Source organism: Salvelinus namaycush, chromosome 24, assembly GCF_016432855.1.
Source record: "Salvelinus namaycush isolate Seneca chromosome 24, SaNama_1.0, whole genome shotgun sequence".
Lineage (NCBI taxonomy): Eukaryota > Metazoa > Chordata > Actinopteri > Salmoniformes > Salmonidae > Salvelinus > Salvelinus namaycush.
The window spans coordinates 34,132,083-34,158,310 of record NC_052330.1 but is presented as its reverse complement, the minus strand read 5'-3'; the positions used below and the strand labels follow the sequence as shown (position 1 = coordinate 34,158,310).

The window sequence follows — 26,228 nt, the reverse complement described above, 5'->3', positions numbered from 1 at the left end:
CTCTGGTTTCATCAGTGTGTCCAGTACTTTCTGCTCTGGTTTCATCACTGTGTCCTGTACATTCTGCTCTGGTTTCATCAGTGTGTCCAGTACTTTCTGCTCTGGTTTCATCACTGTGTCCAGTACTTTCTGCTCTGGTTTCATCACTGTGTCCAGTACTTTCTGCTCTGGTTTCATCACTGTGTCCTGTACATTCTGCTCTGGTTTCATCAGTGTGTCCAGTACTTTCTGCTCTGGTTTCATCACTGTGTCCTGTACATTCTGCTCTGATTTCATCAGTGTACAGTACATTCTGCTCTGATTTCATCAGTGTACAGTACATTCTGCTCTGGTTTCATCAGTGTACAGTACATTCTGCTCTGGTTTCATCAGTGTGTCCTGTACATTCTGCTCTGATTTCATCAGTGTACAGTACATTCTGCTCTGGTTTCATCAGTGTACAGTACTTTCTGCTCTGGTTTCATCACTGTGTCCTGTACATTCTGCTCTGATTTCATCAGTGTACAGTACATTCTGCTCTGGTTTCATCACTGTGTCCAGTACTTTCTGCTCTGGTTTCATCAGTGTGTCCAGTACTTTCTGCTCTGGTTTCATCACTGTGTCCTGTACATTCTGCTCTGGTTTCATCAGTGTGTCCAGTACTTTCTGCTCTGGTTTCATCACTGTGTCCAGTACTTTCTGCTCTGGTTTCATCACTGTGTCCAGTACTTTCTGCTCTGGTTTCATCACTGTGTCCTGTACATTCTGCTCTGGTTTCATCAGTGTGTCCAGTACTTTCTGCTCTGGTTTCATCACTGTGTCCTGTACATTCTGCTCTGATTTCATCAGTGTACAGTACATTCTGCTCTGATTTCATCAGTGTACAGTACATTCTGCTCTGGTTTCATCAGTGTACAGTACATTCTGCTCTGGTTTCATCAGTGTGTCCTGTACATTCTGCTCTGATTTCATCAGTGTACAGTACATTCTGCTCTGGTTTCATCAGTGTACAGTACTTTCTGCTCTGGTTTCATCACTGTGTCCTGTACATTCTGCTCTGATTTCATCAGTGTACAGTACATTCTGCTCTGGTTTCATCAGTGTGTCCAATACTTTCTGCTCTGGCTTCACATCCCAAACGGTACCCTATTCCCTTTATAGTGCACTACTCTTGACCAGGGCTTTTAGGGCTCTGGTTCAAAGTAGTGCACTATGTTCGGAATAGGGTGTCATTTTGGACTCTAAGCTTGGCTAGACCACAGTGCTGCACTAGATGCCTTTACAAAAACCTGCTACAAAGATAACCAGCAGCTAACACTCCCACGGGGACAGACTGTACGACTAAAAACAAACCTCCGCAGGGCTATATGAGATACATAGCAGAAATACATAGCAGTAAATGGTTGCGTAATATGTGACAGTCAAGAGCAGCTGAAAGAGCACAGTGAACCGAGGTATTCATTCAAACTCTCCTTGGTTGAAGTGTGTCTATGCTTTGCATCGGTTTATCTGTAGTAAACTGTTTGAATATTTATGACCTTTTCTGAAGGGAAAAAATAGTTTTCTGACCTAAGAAATGTTTCACAGTAGGTCTACTGTACATGTCCAGTGCATATGCTGTTAAACGCATCATCACAACACAAGTTGATTAATCAATCTTTTATTTTGAATTGGCTTCTCCGGTTAGTAAAATGACAGCTTTGTATTCATATTTACACATGACCTATAAAAATAGACAGGCAAACTGGGGGAAGAACCAACCAGGGGTCAACATGTCGCCCTCAATTTTTATTTACATGTTATAGGAGAAGAGATTTCATCATCACACTATAGTATCCAACACAGAACAAACTCTCAAAACTAGACATAGTGCTTGGTTCCACATAGGGTTGCACAATTACGCTAACTTTCCCAAAATTCCCCGGTTTTCTAGAAATCCTGGTTGGAAGATGTGGAATTACGAGGGAATGACTAAGCAGAAATTCAGAGAATCCTCCAACCGACACTTCTGGGGGAAAAATCAAACAAAATTAAAAATAAAAAATAATAAAAAAAATCGGGGAAATGTGGGAAAGTTACCAGGATTTGGCAACCCTAGTCCAACAACTTTTAATTAACACGAGTCATCATACCCCAAAACATCACTGAATGACATCACAAAGACAAAAGACTCTGATCAGAAGTATAACTTTTTTTTTTCTCTTTCTGTTTTAAAAAATAAAAATGGCATCAATACAATTTTTTACAATGTTCACATGAATTCTGATAAATTATTACCCACTTTTAAATTAACTTCAATTCTATGGTACATATTACAATCCAAGTTAAGTTTTAAAGGACACCTATTAGGTTGCAACTGAAATGGCTCCCTATTCCTGAAATAGTGCACTACTTTTGGCCAGAGTTTAATCAAAAAGTAGGGCACGATATCGTGAACAGGGTGTCATTTCAGAAGCACACTAGAGTTTTACACAAACAGATCAGCAACACATCTTTATTAAGCAGTGCTCACCACTTTGGAATTCAATTTACCACAAAATACCCCTTCAATCTGTTCTCATCCGACAAAATATATATATTAGAATTCCTTCATTTCTCATTGTGTTGGGATAAACTCTATGGAGAAAGAGAGGCTTTTTCAAAACGGTATTGAAATTTGCCATTTTTGATATGGGTCACTATGACAACATCGGTTGGTCTATAAATATAAAAATAAGAGCTATAATTAAAAAAGCAGTCCGTTTTAGTTGTTTGGTACGAATTTACATTCTGTTGTTGAAATGCAGAGAAGAGTAGTTCAACATTACGTGTTTTAAAACATATGACATAAACCTAACGTTTGATGCAAGCATTCCGATCTAATCCTAAACAAGTTGTTTTACCTAACGGATGAGACGGCTCAGTGGAGAACACCATTTGGAGAGAGCACTCCATGTTAGAAGCCCTTAACGCGTGGATGCGGTGTTGCTGTAAGGTGTTGCCTTAAAGCCCGAGTGCCTGTCTGTCTGCTGGTGCTTTATTGCAAACTCACAGAGTGTCAAAGGGAGTTCTCAATACAGCACAGACAGGTGCTACTCAGGCTAGTTGCTTTTCACTAGACAGAAAACCAAGTCTATTTTCGTCACAGAGAAACCACTTTGAAATACTCTAATACTCTTGGTCACAACACACACACACACACACACACACACACACACACACACACACACACACACACACACACACACACACACACACACACACACACACACACACACACACACACACGCGCTGGAGGCAGAAACTGTCCACTGAGGACGGTACTAATGGAAGGAAGAGGGTGTGTTTTGGACCTTGCGATGATGGTCTGTGTGTGTGTGTGTACACACAAAATAGTTTAGTGTCCATCATGCCCGACAGTGCCCATTTGTTACGTCGCTATGCCTTCTGGGATAGCATGGTCCGCCAGGTAGTGAGGTATGTGATTGGTTAAGGAACATCTCACCTCTGGGTTGATTGGTTGTGGAGCAGGTCACATGGGCTCACAGTTGAAGCTGGTCAGTGCAGCAGATGTGTTTGTTTAAAACACAGAAGACTCCCACAATAGCAGAAGGGCTGGATCTTTCTGGCCTCTATCAGATCCTTAGGACTGTGTGTGTGTGTGTGTGTGTGTGTGTGTGTGTGTGTACTGTGTTGATGTCCATCATCTCTACATGCTATCGAGCCCCAGGTCCGCCAGGTCCCTTGCCCTTCCTTCCTGTCACATGTCCATGACTGTGGTGGTGGCTATGTTCTGGTTGTTTCTGCTGGGGGTCACTCTGGCTGGGGGCCACAGTGCCACCTTTCCCCTTGGGAGAGGAACTGCTGCTGGGGGAGAAGGCTGGGGCCGTCCCTGACCGACCCAGAGACGGCTGAAGGGGGGAGGCTGCAGGGAGACCTGCTAGAGGGGGAAAGGGTAGGGGAGAGGGAAGAGGAGGGAGAGGGTCGGGAAGGGGGCGAGGGAAGAGGAGGGAGAGGGTCGGGAAGGGGGCGAGGGAGGAGGAGGGAGAGGGTCGGGAAGGGGGCGAGGGAAGAGGAGGGAGAGGGTCGGGAAGGGGGCGAGGGAGGAGGAGGGAGAGGAGGGAGAGGGTCGGGAAGGGGGCGAGGGAAGAGGAGGGAGAGGGTCGGGAAGGGGGCGAGGGAGGAGGAGGGAGAGGGTCGGGGAGGAAGCGAGGGAGGAGGAGGGAGAGGGTCGGGAGGGGGCGAGGGAGGAGGAGGGAGAGGGTCGGGAAGGGGGCGAGGGAGGAGGAGGGAGAGGGTCGGGAAGGGGGCGAGGGAGGAGGAGGGAGAGGGTCGGGAAGGGGGCGAGGGAGGAGGAGGGAGAGGGTCGGGAAGGGGCCGAGGGAGGAGATAGGAGGAGAAGGCAAAGACAGATGATAAATCACAAGATTTTAAAATTTTTTTTTTATCTTAATTGACCTGGTAAAATAAATAAATAAATTAACTTCCAACTGTGGCACTAGAGACAAAACAATGAAAACAAGGTGAAAGTCTGTTTGCTCCTTTGCATGCCAGATCTAACATTAAACTGTAAATGTGTGTTTTGCCATTTTTCATAGAAGAATACCTGAGCTTCATCAGCTTTCCTGCGAATATTTCAATGACCCAAGCAACTACACACCTTAATGAAACCTTAAACTCATTCTTCACATAAATGGACTACATAAACAAAGCAACTGCATATGACTTAATGAAACCTTAAACTCATTACCATACCTTTAGTCACACTGTATCCGTAGGCTGCTGAGGCTGCTGCAGCCCCGGCCATCGCTCCTGCCATGGCGGCAGCGCTGCCCGCTGTCGACTTCCTGACACGCCCCTTCCCTGCAGACTTGGCTCCGCCTCCAGAACTGGACCCAGAGCCTTTGGGTCGTCCCCGGCTCCTACCAGACCTTCCCCGCCCCGGACTGGACGTGTCCTGATTAGACACACCTGGAAAGGAGAGGCGATTTCAATTGGTTTTGCTCAGGCCCCCCAGTGTCTGGTCCGGAGCGTTGAAGTCACCAACTCTGCTGGTTCGGCTACTGTTTAGAAACCTAGCAGTGCCAAAAGCCCTGGTCTGCCCTAGAACACCTATGGAAATTACACCCAATAATTCTGGGCTCTAAAATGATCAAGTTCAAACCCCAACTGTGAATTGTTAAAAAGTTAAATACAAATCGAGAAATCTAATTAAATAGTGATCCATTTTGGATTGGAGCCGGTGGGCTGGCAGGCAACAAGGCGGCTCTCGCCCTCATGCCATAGAAATTAATGTTGACTTTCTTAGGATGAAAATGACTACATCGACCATGATCCTTTGCTAGTTACGAGCAATTTAACCATTACTTTTTGGTGCCATTCAGCCCCAATCAGCATTATGGTGCACTTCGAATTCAAATAGTTCCATCTTCATGAGCCATCGGGAGTTTTCCATAGGAACACGTGGATGGCGTCAGAGCTATCCCCATCTACTGGTTTAATGTCTTGGTTTTGCTCGACTCCTCGCGTCCTCTCCTCGCGTCCTCTCCTCCCTCCTCACCTCCTTTTGGAAAAAAAAATCTAAGGAAATCGAGGAGAAGCGGCAAAGAGAGGGAACGTGGAAACAAATGCGCTAGTATGAAATAATTCTCCTCCACTAGTACGTCAGACAAATTAAGTTTACAGAGGAACATGCGTAAATCTGTAAAAAAAATAATCTATTTACCCTTGTTGTGCGAGACATTTTATATATAAAAAGACAAGTAGCGTATCGTTTGAAATGGGTGGTTTTCTATTCGGAGATAACAGCTGATTCAAAGGGACAGTCACATTCTAAAAAGCTTCTGCTGACTTGTGCTTCCTCGTGGGAGGATAGAGGAAGACACGCCTCCATGCCTATTAACCAATTGACACTCCTACATACGGCGGCCACTTTTCGGTTTCCGGGTCACGGAGAGGAGAGTCGTGGAAAAGAATCTCCCAGGGAGAGGGGAGAGAGTGAGAGAACAGTTTAAAATCTGCCACTAGCAGTGTAGTCAGCTCAGCTATCCCCATCTAGGTTGGGCAAAACTAAACATGGCGGTGTTCGCTTTAGCAATCTCACCGGAATAAAGACCTCCTCCATTCCTGTCATTATTGAAAGAGATTGTGATCTCTCACATCTCAAAATAGGGCTACTTAATGTTAGATCCCTCACTTCCAAGGCAGTTAAGGTCATTGTTGCTAACATTTACGATAGCAAATTTAATTTATTTAAAAAATGACTGCGTTTTCATCTTTTGAGCTTCTAGTCATGAAATCTATGCAGCCTACTCAATCACTTTATATAGCTACTGTTTACAGGCCTCCTGGGCCGTATACAGCGTTCCTCACTGAGTTCCCTGAATTCCTATCGGACCTTGTAGTCATGGCAGATAATATTCACATTTTTGGTGACTTTAATATTCACATGGAAATATCCACAGACTCACTCCAAAAGGCTTTCGAAGCCATCATCGACTCAGTGGGTTTTCTCCAACATGTCTCCGGACCTACTCACTGTCACACTCATACTCTGGACCTAGTTTTGTCCCGTGAAATAAATATTGTGGATCTTAATGTTTTTCCTCAAAATCCTGGACTATCGGACCACCATTTTATTATTTTTATAATCAATAATTCAAAAGCTGTGCTATAAATTCTCAGACAACCCAAAGATTCCTAGATGCCCTTCAAGACACCCTCCCACCTACCCAAGGACGTCAGAGTACAAAAATCGGTTAACAACCTAACTGTGTAACAAAATGTAATCTTGCGTAATACCTTAGTTGCTGTCGTACCCATAAAAACAAAAAAACATTTGTCATAAGAAACTAGCTCCCTGGTATACAGAAAATACCCGAGCCCTGAAGCAAGCTTCCAGAATATTGAAACGGAAATGGCGCCACACCAAACTGGAAGTCTTCCGATTAGCTTGGAAAGACAGTACCGTGCAGTATCGAAGAGCCCTCACTGCTGCTCAATCATCCTATTTTTCCAACTTAATTGAGGAGAATAAGAACAATCCCCCAAAAAAAATTTGATACTGTCGCAAAGCTAACTAAAAAGCAGCATTCACCAAGAGAAGATGGCTTTCACTTCAGCAGTGATTATTCATGAACTTCTTTGATGAAAAGATCATGATCATTAGAAAGCAAATTACAGACTCCTCTTTAAATCTGCATATTTCTCCAAAGCTCAGTTGTCCTGAGTCAGCACAACACTGCCAGGATCTAGGATCAAGGGAAACTCAAGTTTTTTAATACTATATCTCTTGACACATTGATGAAAATAGTCTTGGCCTCTAAACCTTCAAGCTGCATACTGGACCCTGTTCCAACTAAACTACTGAAAGAGCTGCTTCCTGTGCTTGGCCCTCCTATGTTGAACATAATAAACGGCTCCCTGTCCACTGGATGTGTTCCAAACTCACTAAAAGTGGCAGTAATAAAGCCTCTCTTGAAAAAGCCAAACCGTGACCCAGAAAAAAACAAAAAAACGAATCGGCCTATATCGAATCTCCTATTCCTCTCAACAACAAAAAAAGAAAAAGCTGAAAAAAATTCATCCATGCTTCTGTCACTTCTTGATTAGACTACTGCAATGATCTACTTTCCGGCTACCCGGATAAAGCACGAAATAAACTTCAGTTAGTGCTAAACACGGTTGCTAGAATCTTGACTACAACCCAAAAAATGTGATCATATTACTCCAGTGCTAGCCTCTCTACACTGACTTCCTGTTAAGGCTAGGGCTGATTTCAAGGTTGTACTGCTAACCTACAAAGCATTACATGGGCTTGCTCCTATCTATCTTTCCGATTTGGTCCTGCCGTACATACCTACACCTACGCTACGGTCAGAAGACGCAGGCCTCCTTACTGTCCCTAGAATTTCTAAGCAAACAGCTGGAGGCAGGGCTTTCTCCTATAGAGCTCAATTTTTATGGAATGGTCTGCCTATCCATGTGAGAGACGCAGACTCTGTCTAAACCTTTAAGTATTTTTTGAAGACTCATCTCTTCAGTAGGTCCTATGATTGAGTGTAGTCTGGCCCAGGAGTGTGAAGGTGAACGGAAAAGGCACTGGAGCGACGAAACTCCCTTGCTGTCTCTGCCTGGCCGGTTCCCCTCTCTCCACTGGGATTCTCTGCCTCTAACCCTATTACAGGGGCTGAGTCACTGACATGATTTTCCTGTCCGGGTTGGTACCCCCCTCGGGTTTGTGCCATGGGAGAGATCTTCGTGGGCTATACTCGGCCTTGTCTCAGGGTAGTAGGTTGAAGATATCCCTCTAGTGGTGTGGGGGCTGTGCTTCGGCAAAGTGGGTGGGGTTATATCCTACCTGTTTGGCCACAGTGTCTCCCAACGCCTCCTGTCTCAGCCTCCAGTATTTATGCTGCAATAGTCTCTCTCTGAGGACCTGAGCCCATGCCTCAGGACTACCAGGCCTGATGAGTCCTTGCTGTCCCTAGTCCACCTGGTCATGCTGCTGCTCCAGTTTCAACTGTTCTGCCTGCGGCTATGGAACTCTGACCTGTTCACTGGACGTGCTGTTTTGGACTCTCTCTCTACCGCACCTGCTGTCTCTAACTCTGAATGATCGGCTACGAAAATCCAACTGACATTTACTCCTGAGGTGCTGTCCTGTTGCACCCTCTACAACCACTGATTATTATTATTTGACCCTGCTGGTCATCTATGAACGTTTCAACATCTTGGCCATGTTCTGTTATAATCTCTACCCAGCACAGCCAGAAGAGGACTGGCCACCCCTCATAGCCTGGTTCCTCTCTAGGTTTCTTCCAAGGTTCCAGCCTTTCCAGGGAGTTTTTCCTAGCCACCGTGCTTCTACAACTGCATTGCTTGCTGTTTGGGGTTTCAGCCTGGGTTTCTGTACAGCACTTTGTGACATTGGCTGATGTAAAAAGGACTTTTAAAAAATACATTTGATTGATTTGACTAACACTTCACATCTACCATAATATATATTCAACCCTGTTACATCATCTGTCTAAGACTTTAACAAGTACTCCATACAACCGTGGCAGACAATCTCCTTTTTCCAGTGTGTTCTGGTCTGATGATTGGCCCAATCCTCTCCTCTGAGGTTGTAGCCCAAATCATTTCTTAATTTCTGGGTTCTGATCCAGACGCTGTGGTTCAGACATCACCCTCCTCCTCTCCCTCTTTCCCCATTACAGACTGTAATATACCACAACTTCTCCACTCAGAGTATGCACTCCTCCCCCATCCCTCCCTTACTCAATCTCATCTCCCTCTCCCACTTACCTCACCCTGCTTTCTGCATGATATTGTAGTCTACATGCTAAAATCTCCCTCTTTAGTGTAATCCCCTAGTCCCCAGCCCAGTCGACCACACTACAGCCCTCCACTAGTCCCTAACCATCAACCCTCCAACCCCAGCCCAGTCAACTACACTACAGCCCTCCACTAGTCCCTAACCTTCCAACCCCAGCCCAGTCAACTACACTACAGCCCTCCACTAGTCCCTAACCCTCCAACCCCCAGCCCAGTCAACTACACTACAGCCCTCCACTAGTCCCTAACCCTCCAACCCCCAGCCCAGTCGACTACACTACAGCCCTCCACTAGTCCCTAACCCTCCAACCCCCAGCCCAGTCAACTACACTACAGCCCTCCACTAGTCCCTAACCTTCCAACCCCCAGCCCAGTCAACTACACTACAGCCCTCCACTAGTCCCTAACCTTCCAACCCCCAGCCCAGTCAACTACACTACAGCCCTCCACTAGTCCCTAACCCTCCAACCCCCAGCCCAGTCGACTACACTACAGCCCTCCACTAGTCCCTAACCTTCCAACCCCCAGCCCAGTCGACTAAACTACAGCCCTCATCTAGTCCCTAACCCTCCAACCCCCAGCCCAGTCGACTAAACTACACCCCTCATCTAGTCCCTAACCCTCAACCCCCAGCCCAGTCGACTACACTACAGCCCTCATCTAGTCCCTAATCCTCCAACCCCCAGCCCAGTCGACTACACTACAGCCCTCCACTAGTCCCTAACCCTCCAACCCCCAGCCCAGTCGACTACACTACAGCCCTCATCTAGTCCCTAATCCTCCAACCCCCAGCCCAGTCGACTACACTACAGCCCTCATCTAGTCCCTAACCTTCCAACCCCCAGCCCAGTCGACTAAACTACACCCCTCATCTAGTCCCTAACCCTCCAACCCCCAGCCCAGTCGACTAAACTACACCCCTCATCTAGTCCCTAACCCTCAACCCCCAGCCCAGTCGACTACACTACAGCCCTCATCTAGTCCCTAATCCTCCAACCCCCAGCCCAGTCGACTACACTACAGCCCTCATCTAGTCCCTAATCCTCCAACCCCCAGCCCAGTCGACTACACTACAGCCCTCATCTAGTCCCTAACCCTCCAACCCCCAGCCCAGTCGACTACACTACACCCCTCATCCAGCCCCCAACCGTCCAACCCCCAGCCCAGTCGACTACACTACAGCCCTCATCTCATTAGCACAGAGTCATCACTCATTCTATTGGCACAAACACATCACCATGACAACGCCAACAACTTTATTTTCTAGAATGTGTTATTCTGGGACTGGTTCTGATTGTAGAGTTTCCCAAAAGGAGGATTGGAGTTGGCTAGATTCTCCTGGGCCAGAACTAAAGCAGCTAAATCATTAATGCTAGTTTGAAATAGTTTTATTGATCAGGTGGGTCACAAGACACTTTGAAAGTACGTCAGAGGGGTCAGAATTTAAACCACCATTAAATTGACCCAATTCTTCCAAGAAACCATTGGACAGAAAACACAAGCCAAGAGGAACATAGGCCTAGTGCCATAATGTACCTAACAGCAAACTGCGAGCACTGTAAATCACATTTCTGAGTTATTATTGATAGCTTTCAGCAAATTCAAAATGGCACAGGCTCAAATAATCAGGTATCGCATACATATAGGGTAACAGACTCACTCTCTCAGATAATACTACTGTGATCTAAATAAAGAGGAGAACATCACCTTCAGCTAGCCAGTCACACCGATTAGGGCCTACCACTTCTGACTGACCTCATCACTACCATGTAGTGTCGTTGACCTCTTCTGACTGACCTCATCACTACCATGTAGTGTCGTTGACCTCTTCTGACTGACACCGTCACCATGTAGTGTCGTTGACCTCTTCTGACTGACCTCATCACTACCATGTAGTGTCGTTGACCTCTTCTGACTGACACCGTCACCATGTAGTGTCGTTGACCTCTTCTGACTGACCTCATCGCTACTACGTAGTGTCGTTGACCTCGTCGCTACCACGTAGTGTCGCCACGTAGCGCCGTTGCCCTCGTCGCTGCCACGTAGCGCCGTTGCCCTCGTCGCTGCCACGTAGCGCCGTTGCCCTCGTCGCTGCCACGTAGCGCCGTTGCCCTCGTCGCTGCCACGTAGCGCCGTTGCCCTCGTCGCTGCCACGTAGCGCCGTTGCCCTCGTCGCTGCCACGTAGCGCCGTTGCCCTCGTCGCTGCCACGTAGCGCCGTTGCCCTCGTCGCTGCCACGTAGCGCCGTTGCCCTCGTCGCTGCCACGTAGCGCCGTTGCCCTCGTCGCTGCCACGTAGCGCCGTTGCCCTCGTCGCTGCCACGTAGCGCCGTTGCCCTCGTCGCTGCCACGTAGCGCCGTTGCCCTCGTCGCTGCCACGTAGCGCCGTTGCCCTCGTCGCTGCCACGTAGCGCCGTTGCCCTCGTCGCTACCACGTAGCGCCGTTGCCCTCGTCGCTACCACGTAGCGCCGTTGCCCTCGTCGCTACCACGTAGCGCCGTTGCCCTCGTCGCTACCACGTAGCGCCGTTGCCCTCGTCGCTACCACGTAGCGCCGTTGCCCTCGTCGCTACCTCGTCGCTACTACGTAGTGTCGCTGACCTCGTCACTACTACGTAGTGTCGCTGACCTCGTCGCTACTACGTAGTGTCGCTGACCTCGTCGCTACTACGTAGTGTCGTTGACCTTGTCGCTACCACGTAGCGCCGTTGACCTCGTCGCTGCCACGTAGCGCCGTTGCCCTCGTCGCTGCCACGTAGCGCCGTTGCCCTCGTCGCTACCACGTAGCGCCGTTGCCCTCGTCGCTACCACGTAGCGCCGTTGCCCTCGTCGCTACCACGTAGCGCCGTTGCCCTCGTCGCTACCTCGTCGCTACTACGTAGTGTCGCTGACCTCGTCGCTACTACGTAGTGTCGCTGACCTCGTCGCTACTACGTAGTGTCGCTGACCTCGTCGCTACTACGTAGTGTCGTTGACCTTGTCGCTACCACGTAGCGCCGTTGCCCTCGTCGCTACCACGTAGCGCCGTTGCCCTCGTCGCTACCACGTAGCGCCGTTGCCCTCGTCGCTACCACGTAGCGCCGTTGCCCTCGTCGCTACCTCGTCGCTACTACGTAGTGTCGCTGACCTCGTCGCTACTACGTAGTGTCGCTGACCTCGTCGCTACTACGTAGTGTCGCTGACCTCGTCGCTACTACGTAGTGTCGTTGACCTTGTCGCTACCACGTAGCGCCGTTGACCTCGTCGCTACCACTACCATGTCTTGGAGTTGAACACATATCACCCAATCACAAAACACGGACCACCCACGTTGGACCACCCACGTTGTACAGGATAGCTTCAAGTACTACAATCACTCAGATGTTCAGTGATTGACCAATTAATTGATGGATGGATTGACTGATCAATCAATTCATTTGCTCGATCACAATCAGTCCTGTGTTCATCGATTGCCTAAACTGACTGACGGACTGATTCTTTAAATCGATTAACTATCATTGTCTTACCGTTCATGTTGTCCGACATGGATCCAGACACGCTGACAGGTGAGTTGGTGGCCCTGGACTGTGGTGCTGAAGACACAGGGTCGTCTACGATGACTAGCATGTCACTACTGCTCTCATCCTGGTCTGGATCTGGATCCTGGTCTGGGTCCTGGTCTGGAGGTAAGGAGCTGGGCTGGAGCTCACTACTCAGAGAGATCTGACCAGGGAGAGACAGGAGAGACGCACACACCTGGGGGTTAGGGTGAGGAAGAAGAAAGGGGCCAGGAATGCCAAGAACGAAACACAAAGGAGGTGGAGAGAGAAGAAGGGATACAAGTATGAGGGGAAAGGGAACAGCAGTGTCCACAATGGAGACAGAAGATAGATGAAGAACAACCCAGAGAAAGACCAATAGAAGGTGAAGGAGTGAGTCAGTAAGGTCAGAGGTCGCAGACACAGCAGGTCAAAGCTCCCTCCCCTCTCCTCCCTCCCTCTCTCACCTCACTGAAGGGACTAGGCATGGCAGAGTCGTCCATGTCTACACTGATGAATGAATCATCTCCGTCGGCTGAGAGGTTAGAGTTGTCCGCAGACAGGTTGTAAGGGATGACCAGGTTCACGTCTTTCCTCCTCTTAGGATCCTTAGGGTCCTCGTCGTCCTTCTTTCTCTATATGAGGGGAGAGAGAGAGAGAGCGAGAGGGGGGGAGAGAGAGAGAGCGAGAGGGGGGGGAGAGAGAGAGAGCGAGGGGGGGGGGAGAGAGAGAGAGCGAGAGGGGGGGAGAGAGAGAGAGCGAGAGGGGGGGGAGAGAGAGAGAGCGAGAGGGGGGGAGAGAGAGAGAGCGAGAGGGGGGAGAGAGAGAGAGCGAGAGGGGGGTAAGGAGGGGGGAGAGAGGGGAGGTTATAGGGATGGTGTTATATGAAAGATGTGGAACTCCTCTCGGATCTGAATGGACTTGGGTCGTAAAAGACAAATAGATGAAAAGTCAAAAGACCGTCCTTTAATAAAGCACTTGGCTGTGTTTCCGTGACAACTGTGGAAACAAAAACCTCAACAGATTTAATGAAGATGAAGAGAGAGACCTTCACAACAGGCTCCATTTTCCCACAGACTTTTTCAGCATCAGATTACAATGGCACGTTAGGTGGTCAGCTTTACCACAGACCTTAGCTTTGTTAAATATGTCCAATTCTCCCACATTGGCTGACTCAGAGAGGGTTTGATCGAGAGCCAAGGTACTGAAGCTACAGAGACGACCCACAAGCAGACGAGACGGGATATTGCAGGGATGGGCTATTGCAGCAGACGACCACACTGGGTTCCACTCCTATCAGCTAAAAACAAGAAGAAGCAGCTCCCTAGTGGGCACGCCATCACCAACACTGGACAACTGAGGACAGGAAAAACACTGCCTGGTCTGATGAATCACCAACACTGGACAACTGAGGACAGGAAAAGCCTGGTCTGATGAATCACCAACACTGGACAACTGAGGACAGGAAAAACACTGCCTGGTCTGATGAATCACCAACACTGGACAACTGAGGACAGGAAAAACACTGCCTGGTCTGATGAATCACCAACACTGGACAACTGAGGACAGGAAAAACACTGCCTGGTCTGATGAATCACCAACACTGGACAACTGAGGACAGGAAAAACACTGCCTGGTCTGATGAATCACCAACACTGGACAACTGAGGACAGGAAAAACACTGCCTGGTCTGATGAATCACCAACACTGGACAACTGAGGACAGGAAAAACACTGCCTGGTCTGATGAATCACCAACACTGGACAACTGAGGACAGGAAAAACACTGCCTGGTCTGATGAATCACCAACACTGGACAACTGAGGACAGGAAAAACACTGCCTGGTCTGATGAATCACCAACACTGGACAACTGAGGACAGGAAAAACACTGCCTGGTCTGATGAATCCTGGTTCTTGTTGCGTAATGCTGATGGCAGAGTCAGGATTTGGCGTAAGCCGCATGAGTCCAAGGACCCATCCTGCCTGGTGTCAACGGTACGGGCTTGGTGGCGGTAGTGTAACGGTGCGGGGGAAGTTTTCCTGGCACACGTTAGGTCCCTTGATACCAATTGAGCAACATTTCCATTTCCATGCATATACAGTGCAAAGTATTCAGAACCTTGACTTTTTCCACATTTAGTTATGTTACAGCCTTATAATAAAATGGATTAAATAAATCAAATATCCTCAATCTACACACAATACCCCGTACATACAAAGCAAAAACTGATTTCAAATAAAAAAAACTGAAATACCTTATTTACATAAGTATTCAGACCCTTCGTTATGAGACTCCAAGTTGAGCTCAGGTGCATCCTGTTTCCATTGATCTTCCTTGAGACGTTTCTACAACTTGATTGGAGTCCACCTGTGGTAATTTCAATTGATTGGACATGATGTGGAAAGGCACACACCTGTCTATATAAAGTCCCACAGTTGACAGTGCATGTCAGAGCACAAACCAAGCCATGAGGTCGAAGGAATTGTCCGTAGAGCTCCGAGACAGGATTGTGTCAAGGCACAGATCTGGGGAAGGGTACCAAAACATTTCTGCAGCATTGAAGGTCCACAAGAACACAGAGGCCTCCATCATTCTTAAATGGAAGAAGTTTGGAACCACCAAGACTCTTCATAGAGCTGGTCGCCCGGCCAAACTGAGCAATCAGGGGGGAAGGGCCTTGGTCAGGGAGGTGACCAAGAACCCAACGGTTACTCTGACTGAGCTCCAGAGTTCCTCTGCGGAGATGGAAGAACCTTTCAGAAGGACAACCATCTCTGCAGCACTCCACCAATCAGGCCTTTATGGTAGAGGCCAGACAGAAGCCACTCCTCAGTAAAAGGCACATAACAGCCCGCTTGGAGTTTGCCAAAAGTCACCTGAAGACTCTCAGACCATAAGAAACAAGATTCTGAATGCCAAGGGTCACGTCTGGAGGAAACCTGGCACCATCCCTACGGTGAAGCATGGTGGTGGCAGCATCATGCTGTGGGGATGTTTTTCATCGGTTTTCATTTTTATTTGTATAAATTAGCAAACATTTAAAAAAAAAACATTTTTTATAACTGTCTTTGCTTTGTCATTACTGGATAGTGTGTAGATTGAAGGGGAACAAATATTGAATCGATTTTAGAATAAGGCTGTAACATAACAAAATGTGGAAAAAGTTAAGGAGTCTGAAACTTTCCGAAGGCGCTTTAAATGTATTGTTTAAAAAGACGTGACATAACGTTGTACCTTGTCAGCATATTTCTCTCTCTTTCTCCTGCGGTCCTTCACCTTGCTGCACTCCTCCTGTTGTCTCTTCTCTTCCTGACGAACACGCACTGCAGGACACAATACAGGAGGTAGCAGCCAATCAGTAAACACGCTTTCTCACACAACACAGGAACACAGCAACCAATCACATTTCTGAAAAGTCCCCTCACGTCTCTTCTCCAGCTCCTCATCGTCCAGCAGCAGACTGACCACCTCTTTAGGCTTCAGGGTGTCTGGTTTAAAGTTCCCCCCAGAGATCACCATCCTCTGGATCTGATGGGGGGGGGGGGGGGGGGGGGAGAGGACAACACATGGATACAAAGGGTTAACTAGGATCAATGCCTTTAGGTTTTCACTCCAAAAAAGGTAGAAAGCTGTGAGAAAATAGAAACTGTTCGGAGCGTCGTATTAAACCTGGTAGGATGTAGGGTACCGTGACGTATTAAACCTGGTAGGATGTAGGGTACCGTGACGTATTAAACCTGGTAGGATGTAGGGTACCGTGTCGTATTAAACCTGGTAGGATGTAGGGTACCGTGTCGTATTAAACCTGGTAGGATGTAGGGTACCGTGACGTATTAAACCTGGTAGGATGTAGGGTACCGTGTCGTATTAAACCTGGTAGGATGTAGGGTACCGTGTCGTATTAAACCTGGTAGGATGTAGGGTACCGTGACGTATTAAACCTGGTAGGATGTAGGGTACCGTGACGTATTAAACCTGGTAGGATGTAGGGTACCGTGACGTATTAAACCTGGTAGGATGTAGGGTACCGTGTCGTATTAAACCTGGTAGGATGTAGGGTACCGTGACGTATTAAACCTGGTAGGATGTAGGGTACCGTGACGTATTAAACCTGGTAGGATGTAGGGTACCGTGACGTATTAAACCTGGTAGGATGTAGGGTACCGTGACGTATTAAACCTGGTAGGATGTAGGGTACCGTGCAGAGCGTCGTATTAAACTTGGTAGGATGTAGGGTACCGTGTCGTATTAAACCTGGTAGGATGTAGGGTACCGTGACGTATTAAACCTGGTAGGATGTAGGGTACCGCGACGTATTAAACCTGGTAGGATGTAGGGTACCGCGACGTATTAAACCTGGTAGGATGTAGGGTACCGCGACGTATTAAACCTGGTAGGATGTAGGGTACCGCGTCGTATTAAACCTGGTAGGATGTAGGGTACCGCGTCGTATTAAACCTGGTAGGATGTAGGGTACCGCGTCGTATTAAACCTGGTAGGATGTAGGGTACCGCGACGTATAAAACCTGGTAGGATGTAGGGTACCGCGACGTATTAAACCTGGTAGGATGTAGGGTACCGTGACGTATTAAACCTGGTAGGATGTAGGGTACCGTGACGTATTAAACCTGGTAGGATGTAGGGTACCGTGACGTATTAAACCTGGTAGGATGTAGGGTACCGTGACGTATTAAACCTGGTAGGATGTAGGGTACCGTGACGTATTAAACCTGGTAGGATGTAGGGTACCGTGACGTATTAAACCTGGTAGGATGTAGGGTACCGTGACGTATTAAACCTGGTAGGATGTAGGGTACCGTGACGTATTAAACCTGGTAGGATGTAGGGTACCGTGACGTATTAAACCTGGTAGGATGTAGGGTACCGTGACGTATTAAACCCGGTAGGATGTAGGGTACCGTGACGTATTAAACCCGGTAGGATGTAGGGTACCGTGACGTATTAAACCTGGTAGGATGTAGGGTACCGTGACGTATTAAACCCGGTAGGACGTCAGTACCGTGCAGAGCGTCGTATTAAACCTGGTAGGATGTAGGGTACCGTGACGTATTAAACCTGGTAGGATGTAGGGTACCGTGACGTATTAAACCCAGTAGGATGTAGGGTACCGTGACGTATTAAACCTGGTAGGATGTAGGGTACCGTGACGTATTAAACCCGGTAGGATGTAGGGTACCGTGACGTATTAAACCCGGTAGGATGTAGGGTACCGTGACGTATTAAACCCGGTAGGATGTAGGGTACCGTGACGTATTAAACCTGGTAGGATGTAGGGTACCGTGACGTATTAAACCCGGTAGGACGTCAGTACCGTGCAGAGCGTCGTATTAAACCTGGTAGGATGTAGGGTACCGTGACGTATTAAACCCGGTAGAACGTCAGTACCGTGCAGAGCGTCGTATTAAACCCGGTAGTATGTCAGTACCGTGCAGAGCGTCGTATTAAACCCGGTAGGATGTAGGGTACCGTGACGTATTAAACCCGGTAGGATGTAGGGTGCCGTGCAGAGGGTCGTATTAAACCCGGTAGGACATCAGTACCGTGCAGAGCGTCGTATTAAACCTGGTAGGATGTAGGGTACCGTGACGTATTAAACCCGGTAGGACATCAGTACCGTGCAGAGCGTCGTATTAAACCTGGTAGGATGTAGGGTACCGTGCAGAGCGTCGTATTAAACCCGGTAGGACGTCAGTACCGTGCAGAGCGTCGTATTAAACCCGGTAGGACATCAGTACCGTGCAGAGCGTCGTATTAAACCCGGTAGGACGTCAGTACCGTGCAGAGCGTCGTATTAAACCCGGTAGGACGTCAGTACCGTGCAGAGCGTCGTATTAAACCCGGTAGGACGTCAGTACCGTGCAGAGCGTCGTATTAAACCTGGTAGGATGTAGGGTACCGTGACGTATTAAACCCGGTAGGACGTCAGTACTGTGCAGAGCGTCGTATTAAACCCGGTAGGATGTCAGTACCGTGCAGAGCGTCGTATTAAACCTGGTAGGATGTAGGGTACCGTGCAGAGCGTCGTATTAAACCCGGTAGGATGTCAGTACCGTGCAGAGTGTCGTATTAAACCTGGTAGGATGTCAGTACCGTGCAGAGTGTCGTATTAAACCTGGTAGGATGTCAGTACCGTGCAGAGCGTCGTATTAAACCCGGTAGGACGTCAGTACCGTGCAGAGCGTCGTATTAAACCCGGTAGGTCGTCAGTACCGTGCAGAGCGTCGTATTAAACCCGGTAGGATGTCAGTACCGTGCAGAGCGTCGTATTAAACCCGGTAGGACGTCAGTACCGTGCAGAGCGTCGTATTAAACCCGGTAGGATATCAGTACCGTGCAGAGCGTCGTATTAAACCCGGTAGGACGTCAGTACCGTGCAGAGCGTCGTATTAAACCCGGTAGGACATCAGTACCGTGCAGAGCGTCGTATTAAACCCGGTAGGATGTCAGTACCGTGCAGAGCGTCGTATTAAACCCGGTAGGTCGTCAGTACCGTGCAGAGCGTTGTATTAAACCCGGTAGGATGTCAGTACCGTGACGTATTAAACTCGGTAGGATGTCAGTACCGTGCAGAGTGTCGTATTAAACCCTGGTAGGTCGTCAGTACCGTGCAGAGTGTCGTATTAAACCCGGTAGGATGTCAGTACCGTGCAGAGCGTCGTATTAAACCTGGTAGGATGTCAGTACCGTGACGTATTAAACCCGGTAGGACGTCAGTACCGTGCAGAGCGTCGTATTAAACCTGGTAGGATGTCAGTACCGTGACGTATTAAACCCGGTAGGACGTCAGTACCGTGCAGAGCGTCGTATTAAACCCGGTAGGATGTCAGTACCGTGCAGAGCGTCGTATTAAACCCGGTAGGACGTCAGTACCGTGCAGAGCGTCGTATTAAACCCGGTAGGACGTCAGTACCGTGCAGAGTGTCGTATTAAACCTGGTAGGTCGTCAGTACCGTGCAGAGTGTCGTATTAAACCTGGTAGGTCGTCAGTACCGTGCAGAGCGTCGTATTAAACCCGGTAGGATGTCAGTACCGTGCAGAGTGTCGTATTAAACCCGGTAGGATGTCAGTACCGTGCAGAGCGTCGTATTAAACCCGGTAGGACGTCAGTACCGTGCAGAGCGTCGTATTAAACCCGGTAGGATGTCAGTACCGTGCAGAGCGTCGTATTAAACCCGGTAGGATGTCAGTACCGTGCAGAGCGTCGTATTAAACCCGGTAGGATGTCAGTACCATGACGTATTAAACCCGATAGGATGTCAGTAGTGAGCTCCATCTTCTTCTTGACCCAAAGTAGTGTGTGTGTGTGATTGTCTCACCTCACTCTTCTCCTTGGCCCTCTGCAGTATCCTCTCCTCTATAGTGAGCTGACAGATCAGACGGTACACAGTGACCTGCTTGGTCTGACCCAGGCGGTGAGCTCTGTCCATAGCCTGCTGGTCCACTGTAGGGTTCCAGTCACTGTCATAGAAGATCACCTAGCAAGAGAGCGACAGGGAGAGGGAGAGAGAGGGAGAGAGAGCGTGAGAGACTAATTACTCACAGCCCCCGAAAAGATCAGTTGGTGAAAACAGTTAGTTATACCAGCCACACTGCAGTTACACCAGCCACACTGCAGTTATACCAGCCACACTGCAGTTATACATATATACACATCTAAATGGCTCCACTTTAAGGGAGAAAGACAGAGAGAGGGGGATGAGAGAGACAGAGAGGGGGATGAGTGAGAGAGAGAGAAAGAGGGGGATGAGTGAGAGAGAAATAGGGGGATGAGTGAGAGAGAGAGAGAGAGAGAGAGAGAGAGAGAGAGAGAGAGAGAGAGAGAGAGAGAGAGAGAGAGAGAGAGAGAGAGAAAGTGGGGGATGAGAGAGACAGAGAGAGAAAGTGGGGGATGAGAGAGAGTTCCTCACAGTGTCAGCAGCAGTCAGGTTGATGCCCAGACCTCCAGCCCTCGTACTCAGGAGGAACACAAAGATGTCAGTCCTGAGAGACGGAGGGAGGAAAGAGAAAGAACATTATTTATTGTTAATGATCCGTTATTTTACCAGCTAAGATGACTGAGAACACATGGGGAATAGTTACAGATCCGTTATTTTACCAGGTAAGATGACTGAGAACACATGGGGAATATTTACAGGGGAGAGGAGGGGGATGAATAAGCCAAATCGGAAGCTGGGGATGATTAGGTGGCCATGATGGTATGAGGGCCAGATTGGGAATTTATCCAGGACACCAGGGTTAACACCCCTACTCTTACAATAAATGCCATGGGATCTTTAGTGACCACAGAGTCAGGACACCCGTTTAACGTCCCATCCGAAACACCACATCCTACACAGGACAATGTCCCCAATCACTGCTCTGGGGCTTTGGGATATTTTTTTGACCAGATGAAAGAGTGCTTCCTACTGGCCGTCAAACACCACTTCCAGCAGCATCTGGCCAGCAGTGGGATGCAGGGTGGTATACTCGTCAGCAGATTTTACAGCCAGAGAGATGGTTTACAACGTATCACACGCTCACCACAACTAGAAGCAGAGCGTCAAAGGCCCACAGAGAGCAGAACTAATGCAAACCAGAATACACAGAGACACACCAGGATACACAGAGACACACCAGGATACACAGAGACACACCAGGATACACAGAGACACACCAGGATACACAGAGACAAACCAGGATACACAGAGACACGCCAGGATACACAGAGACACGCCAGGATACACAGAGACACGCCAGGATACACAGAGACACGCCAGGATACACAGAGACACGCCAGGATACACAGAGACACGCCAGGATACACAGAGACACGCCAGGATACACACCAGAATACACAGAGACAAACAGTAGTCAGTCAAAACCACCCACAGCCAATAGTAGTGAGTCAAAACCACCCACAGCCAATAGTAGTGAGTCAAAACCACCCACAGCCAATAGTAGTGAGTCAAAACCACCCACAGCCAATAGTAGTGAGTCAAAACCACCCACAGCCAATAGTAGTGAGTCAAAACCACCCACAGCCAATAGTAGTGAGTCAAAACCACCCACAGCCAATAGTAGTGAGTCAAAACCACCCACAGCCAATAGTAGTGAGTCAAAACCACCCACAGCCAATAGCCTACACCACTGAGGATGAAAACGGTTGAACTAAGAGACAGACTACTCACCGGCTCTGGAAGTCTGCCACCATGTCTCTGCGTTCTGAGATCTTGGAGGAGCCGTCCAGACGCATGTAGGTGTGTTTACGATACACCATGTACTCCTGGAAGGGGGGGGAGATAAAAGGTTTTAAGATAACAGCTTATTCCTGGCTCTTGTTGAGTAACAGAAGAACTCAGTCGGCTTGAAGTGGGCCACAACACAGAGCAACTGGAATGGCGAGAGAGAACAACTGGAATGGCGAGAGAGAACAACTGGAATGGCGAGAGAGAACAACTGGAATGGCGAGAGAGAACAACTGGAATGGCGAGAGAGAACAACACGATTGGCGAGAGAGAGAGAGACCATGATCGGACAGTTCAGTCCTTTTGGGTCGCAGCTCGAGTCTGGGACCTGGCAAGACATGTCTTGGTTTCTCTTTCACTCACTGGGTCATGAGAGAACTCAGAGAGCTGTGTGTGGTTCACAGTGCAACACTAAGGGACAACAGGGGGTTTGAAGTACACACTCGTCAAACTCCCAGGGAATGAATCCACACCCATGTTTTCTTCCTCAACCTCCTCCTCTTCCTCCTCCTCCTCCGTGGGATGTTGCTGATCTGTCCGTCAGGCAGAGAGCTGACACCAAATCACTTGGTTTCCAGAACGGTCCTCTAAGGGGGGGGGGGGGCTACAGAGTCAACTAACAGCTAAAAAGGGTTTTACACCGTCCATGCAACGGATCCAACAGAGGTTTGTTGTCTCACTACGTAGTTCTACATACATTGGTGGAACTCGACGCAAACAGACTCGGTTTGGATAGAACGTGAAATCACTGTGGAGAGCCTTTAAGTACTTTTGGGACCCAGATTGAGCCAGCCTGTTCCTGAACAGAGATTTTCTCCACTCCCTCGGGACACAAGATAACTTACACAGCTTGAAGTGGGCCACAACACAGAACCACAGATTACAGCTTTGGAGTTCACTCATCCACACCGCAGGATATCAATCTGTTTTTCAACCTCCAGTCCATTGGATGCTGTTAATGCTAAACTTGGTCATTCAGTTATTTATTTTGTTGCTGAACGCTCCCTCAGTTTGTGAGCTGACACTAAAATAACACGTTTCCAAGTGGTAGCTTTCATTTTAAATGGTCCGCAGTCTCTGCACAAGGCATAACCACAACATAGCAGGCCTATCCCTGGAGCTAACATTTGTTGAGAAACATAGCTCGATTCCATTGTTTCTCAACCTCTGGCCCTTGGAACAGCACTGGCCCACCTTGGGACACTGACAGTTCATGAGTGGACACTGATTTATAGTGGCATGTCAAATGCTAAGCTTTGTTTTACTGCTGTGTTAGAACAGGGGTCAGACGGTGTAATGAGGTGAAACTGATTTAGTCACATGTCAAATGCTAGTTTTACTATAAGTAAGTGGTGGGAAAAACCTCAACAGAATGTATTTACTTAGCTCTTTGGTCCCATTTCGCTCAGGGGCCAGTGTGAGTACAATGGGGGTCCCATTTCGCTCAGAGGCCAGTGTGAGTACAATGGGGGTCCCATTTCGCTCAGGGGCCAGTGTGAGTACAATGGGGGTCACCCCAGGGATCTGTCTTAGGGCTCTTCACTCTTTAGCTTATGAAGAATAGTCTATAAATAGTCTGGTGGCAAGGTGTTGATCCCCATCTCCTAGTGCTGAGTGATTAACTGACATTTCTGTTATTTTTGTAGTTTTTAAAAACTAATTATCTGATGTTTTTCAATAATTTCAATTCCATTTTTTTCCCTGTAAGCTAAAATCGCGTATATTGCGCAGTTTCTCTAGAGATAAATCAGATCAAGCCTGAACTGCGCGATGTAGTAGGGAGTTGTAGTTTCCAACAGTCCCAAAATTTGTATCGAACCAAAACCAAACTGACCTCAAAAAGCACCAATCACTCAGCATTACCACCTCTCACTCCTACACCTGGCCTGTTCAACATTAGCCCCCTGACACAAGACTACATCACTACTACTACCACCTCTCACTCCTACACCTGGCCTGTTCAACATTAGCCCCCTGACACAAGACTACATCACTACTACTACCACCTCTCACTCCTACACCTGGCCTGTTCAACATTAGCCCCCTGACACAAGACTACATCACTACTACTACCACCTCTCACTCCTACACCTGGCCTGTTCAACATTAGCCCCCTGACACAAGACTACATCACTACTACTACCACCTCTCACTCCTACACCTGGCCTGTTCAACATTAGCCCCCTGACACAAGACTACATCACTACTACTACCACCTCTCACTCCAACACCTGGCCTGTTCAACATTAGCCCCCTGACACAAGACTACATCACTACTACTACCACCTCTCACTCCTACACCTGGCCTGTTCAACATTAGCCCCCTGACACAAGACTACATCACTACTACTACCACCTCTCACTCCAACACCTGGCCTGTTCAACATTAGCCCCCTGACACAAGACTACATCACTACTACTACCACCTCTCACTCCAACACCTGGCCTGTTCAACATTAGCCCCCTGACACAAGACTACATCACTACTACTACCACCTCTCACTCCAACACCTGGCCTGTTCACCATTAGCCCCCTGACACAAGACTACATCACTACTACTACCACCTCTCACTCCTACACCTGGCCTGTTCAACATTAGCCCCCTGACACAAGACTACATCACTACTACTACCACCTCTCACTCCTACACCTGGCCTGTTCAACATTAGCCCCCTGACACAAGACTACATCACTACTACGACCACCTCTCACTCCAACACCTGGCCTGTTCAACATTAGCCCCCTGACAACAAGACTACATCACCTCTCACTCCAACACCTGGCCTGTTCACCATTAGCCCCCTGACACAAGACTACATCACTCCTACACCTGGCCTGTTCAACATTAGCCCCCTGACACAAGACTACATTCCACAGTCCCCCCATGACCAACTGTCACCTGCTTCCAATTCCATACCTCAAACTCTCTCCAAGACCATTTACCAACTCTCACACACTATAAGTCCCCTTCCTGCCTCTCATATCCCTTTCCGAGCCCACTATCCCCCCTTTGAGTCACTTGCAACAAACACACACCTCTCCCTACCAATAACAAACCAGACACCTCTCCCTACCAATAACATACCAGACACCTCTCCCTACCAATAACATACCAGACACCCCTTTACCAATCCATTACCACCACTGTGGCATCCACAGCTCCAGCTCTCCTGGGGTTCTGTCCCAAATAGCATCCTATTCCCTACGTAGTGCCCTATTCCCCATTTATAAACGCACTACTTTTGACCATAGGACTCTGATCAAAAGAAGTGCACTATGTAGGGAATAGTGTGCCATTTGGGAGGTTTCCTGTGTCTACCTGCATCTGGCCCCAGTTCCCACTCGACACATCTGGCCCCGGTTCCCACTCGACACATCTGGCCCTGTTGAAAACTACATGAGGACCATTAGACCCTCGTCTCTGATGCTAACCACCTCTGATTGGCTCTAGGGCTCTCGCCAATGAATTGGAAATCACAGAAAGAGCTGCCTCTCTCCCACTTACACTCCTTCTCCCCTGTATCCATGTCCCTCTCTCCCACTCCTCCTCCCCTGTATCCATGTCCCTCTCTCCCACTTACACTCCTTCTCCCCTGTATCCATGTCCCTCTCTCCCACTCCTCCTCCCCTGTATCCATGTCCCTCTCTCCCACTTACACTCCTTCTCCCCTGTATCCATGTCCCTCTCTCCCACTCCTCCTCCCCTGTATCCATGTCCCTCTCTCCCACTCCTCCTCCCCTGTATCCATGTCCCTCTCTCCCACTTACACTCCTCCTCCCCTGTATCCATGTCCCTCTCTCCCACTCCTCCTCCCCTGTATCCATGTCCCTCTCTCCCACTCCTCCTCCCCTGTATCCATGTCCCTCTCTCCCACTCCTCCTCCCCTGTATCCATGTCCCTCTCTCCCACTTACACTCCTCCTCCCCTGTATCCATGTCCCTCTCTCCCACTCCTCCTCCCCTGTATCCATGTACCTCTCTCAAATGTAACCTCTAATCTCCTCCACCTCCCTAAAACTTCCTCATCTCCCCCCCTGCCTCTCCCACTTTTCGTTCTGCCCCGTGAGTAAATCCTAGCCAGTCACTCAGGTCTCGGCAGTGTTCCTCCTGGCCAGCAGAGCGGCAACATACCGACATCAAGTATCTTTATTCTAACAAAGCTAGTACTCT

At 48.5% G+C, this 26,228-nt stretch overlaps 1 protein-coding gene across 1 annotated transcript in view; it reads right to left on the bottom strand.

The window, feature by feature from the left end:
- Window positions 1-1,623: 1,623 nt before the first annotated feature.
- Window positions 1,624-26,228, bottom strand: part of ino80 (INO80 complex ATPase subunit) — a 79,383-nt gene continuing 54,778 nt past the window's right edge. Inside the window, exons 18-26 of the mRNA XM_038962692.1 lie at window positions 22,001-22,095; window positions 20,741-20,813; window positions 20,150-20,308; window positions 16,238-16,340; window positions 16,047-16,135; window positions 13,278-13,445; window positions 12,799-12,994; window positions 4,714-4,929; window positions 1,624-3,895 (exon numbers count right to left, since the gene is read on the bottom strand). Coding sequence (XP_038818620.1) covers window positions 3,675-3,895; window positions 4,714-4,929; window positions 12,799-12,994; window positions 13,278-13,445; window positions 16,047-16,135; window positions 16,238-16,340; window positions 20,150-20,308; window positions 20,741-20,813; window positions 22,001-22,095 — 1,320 coding nt within the window. The 3' untranslated portion in view covers window positions 1,624-3,674. The remainder of the gene's footprint in view (window positions 3,896-4,713; window positions 4,930-12,798; window positions 12,995-13,277; window positions 13,446-16,046; window positions 16,136-16,237; window positions 16,341-20,149; window positions 20,309-20,740; window positions 20,814-22,000; window positions 22,096-26,228) is intronic.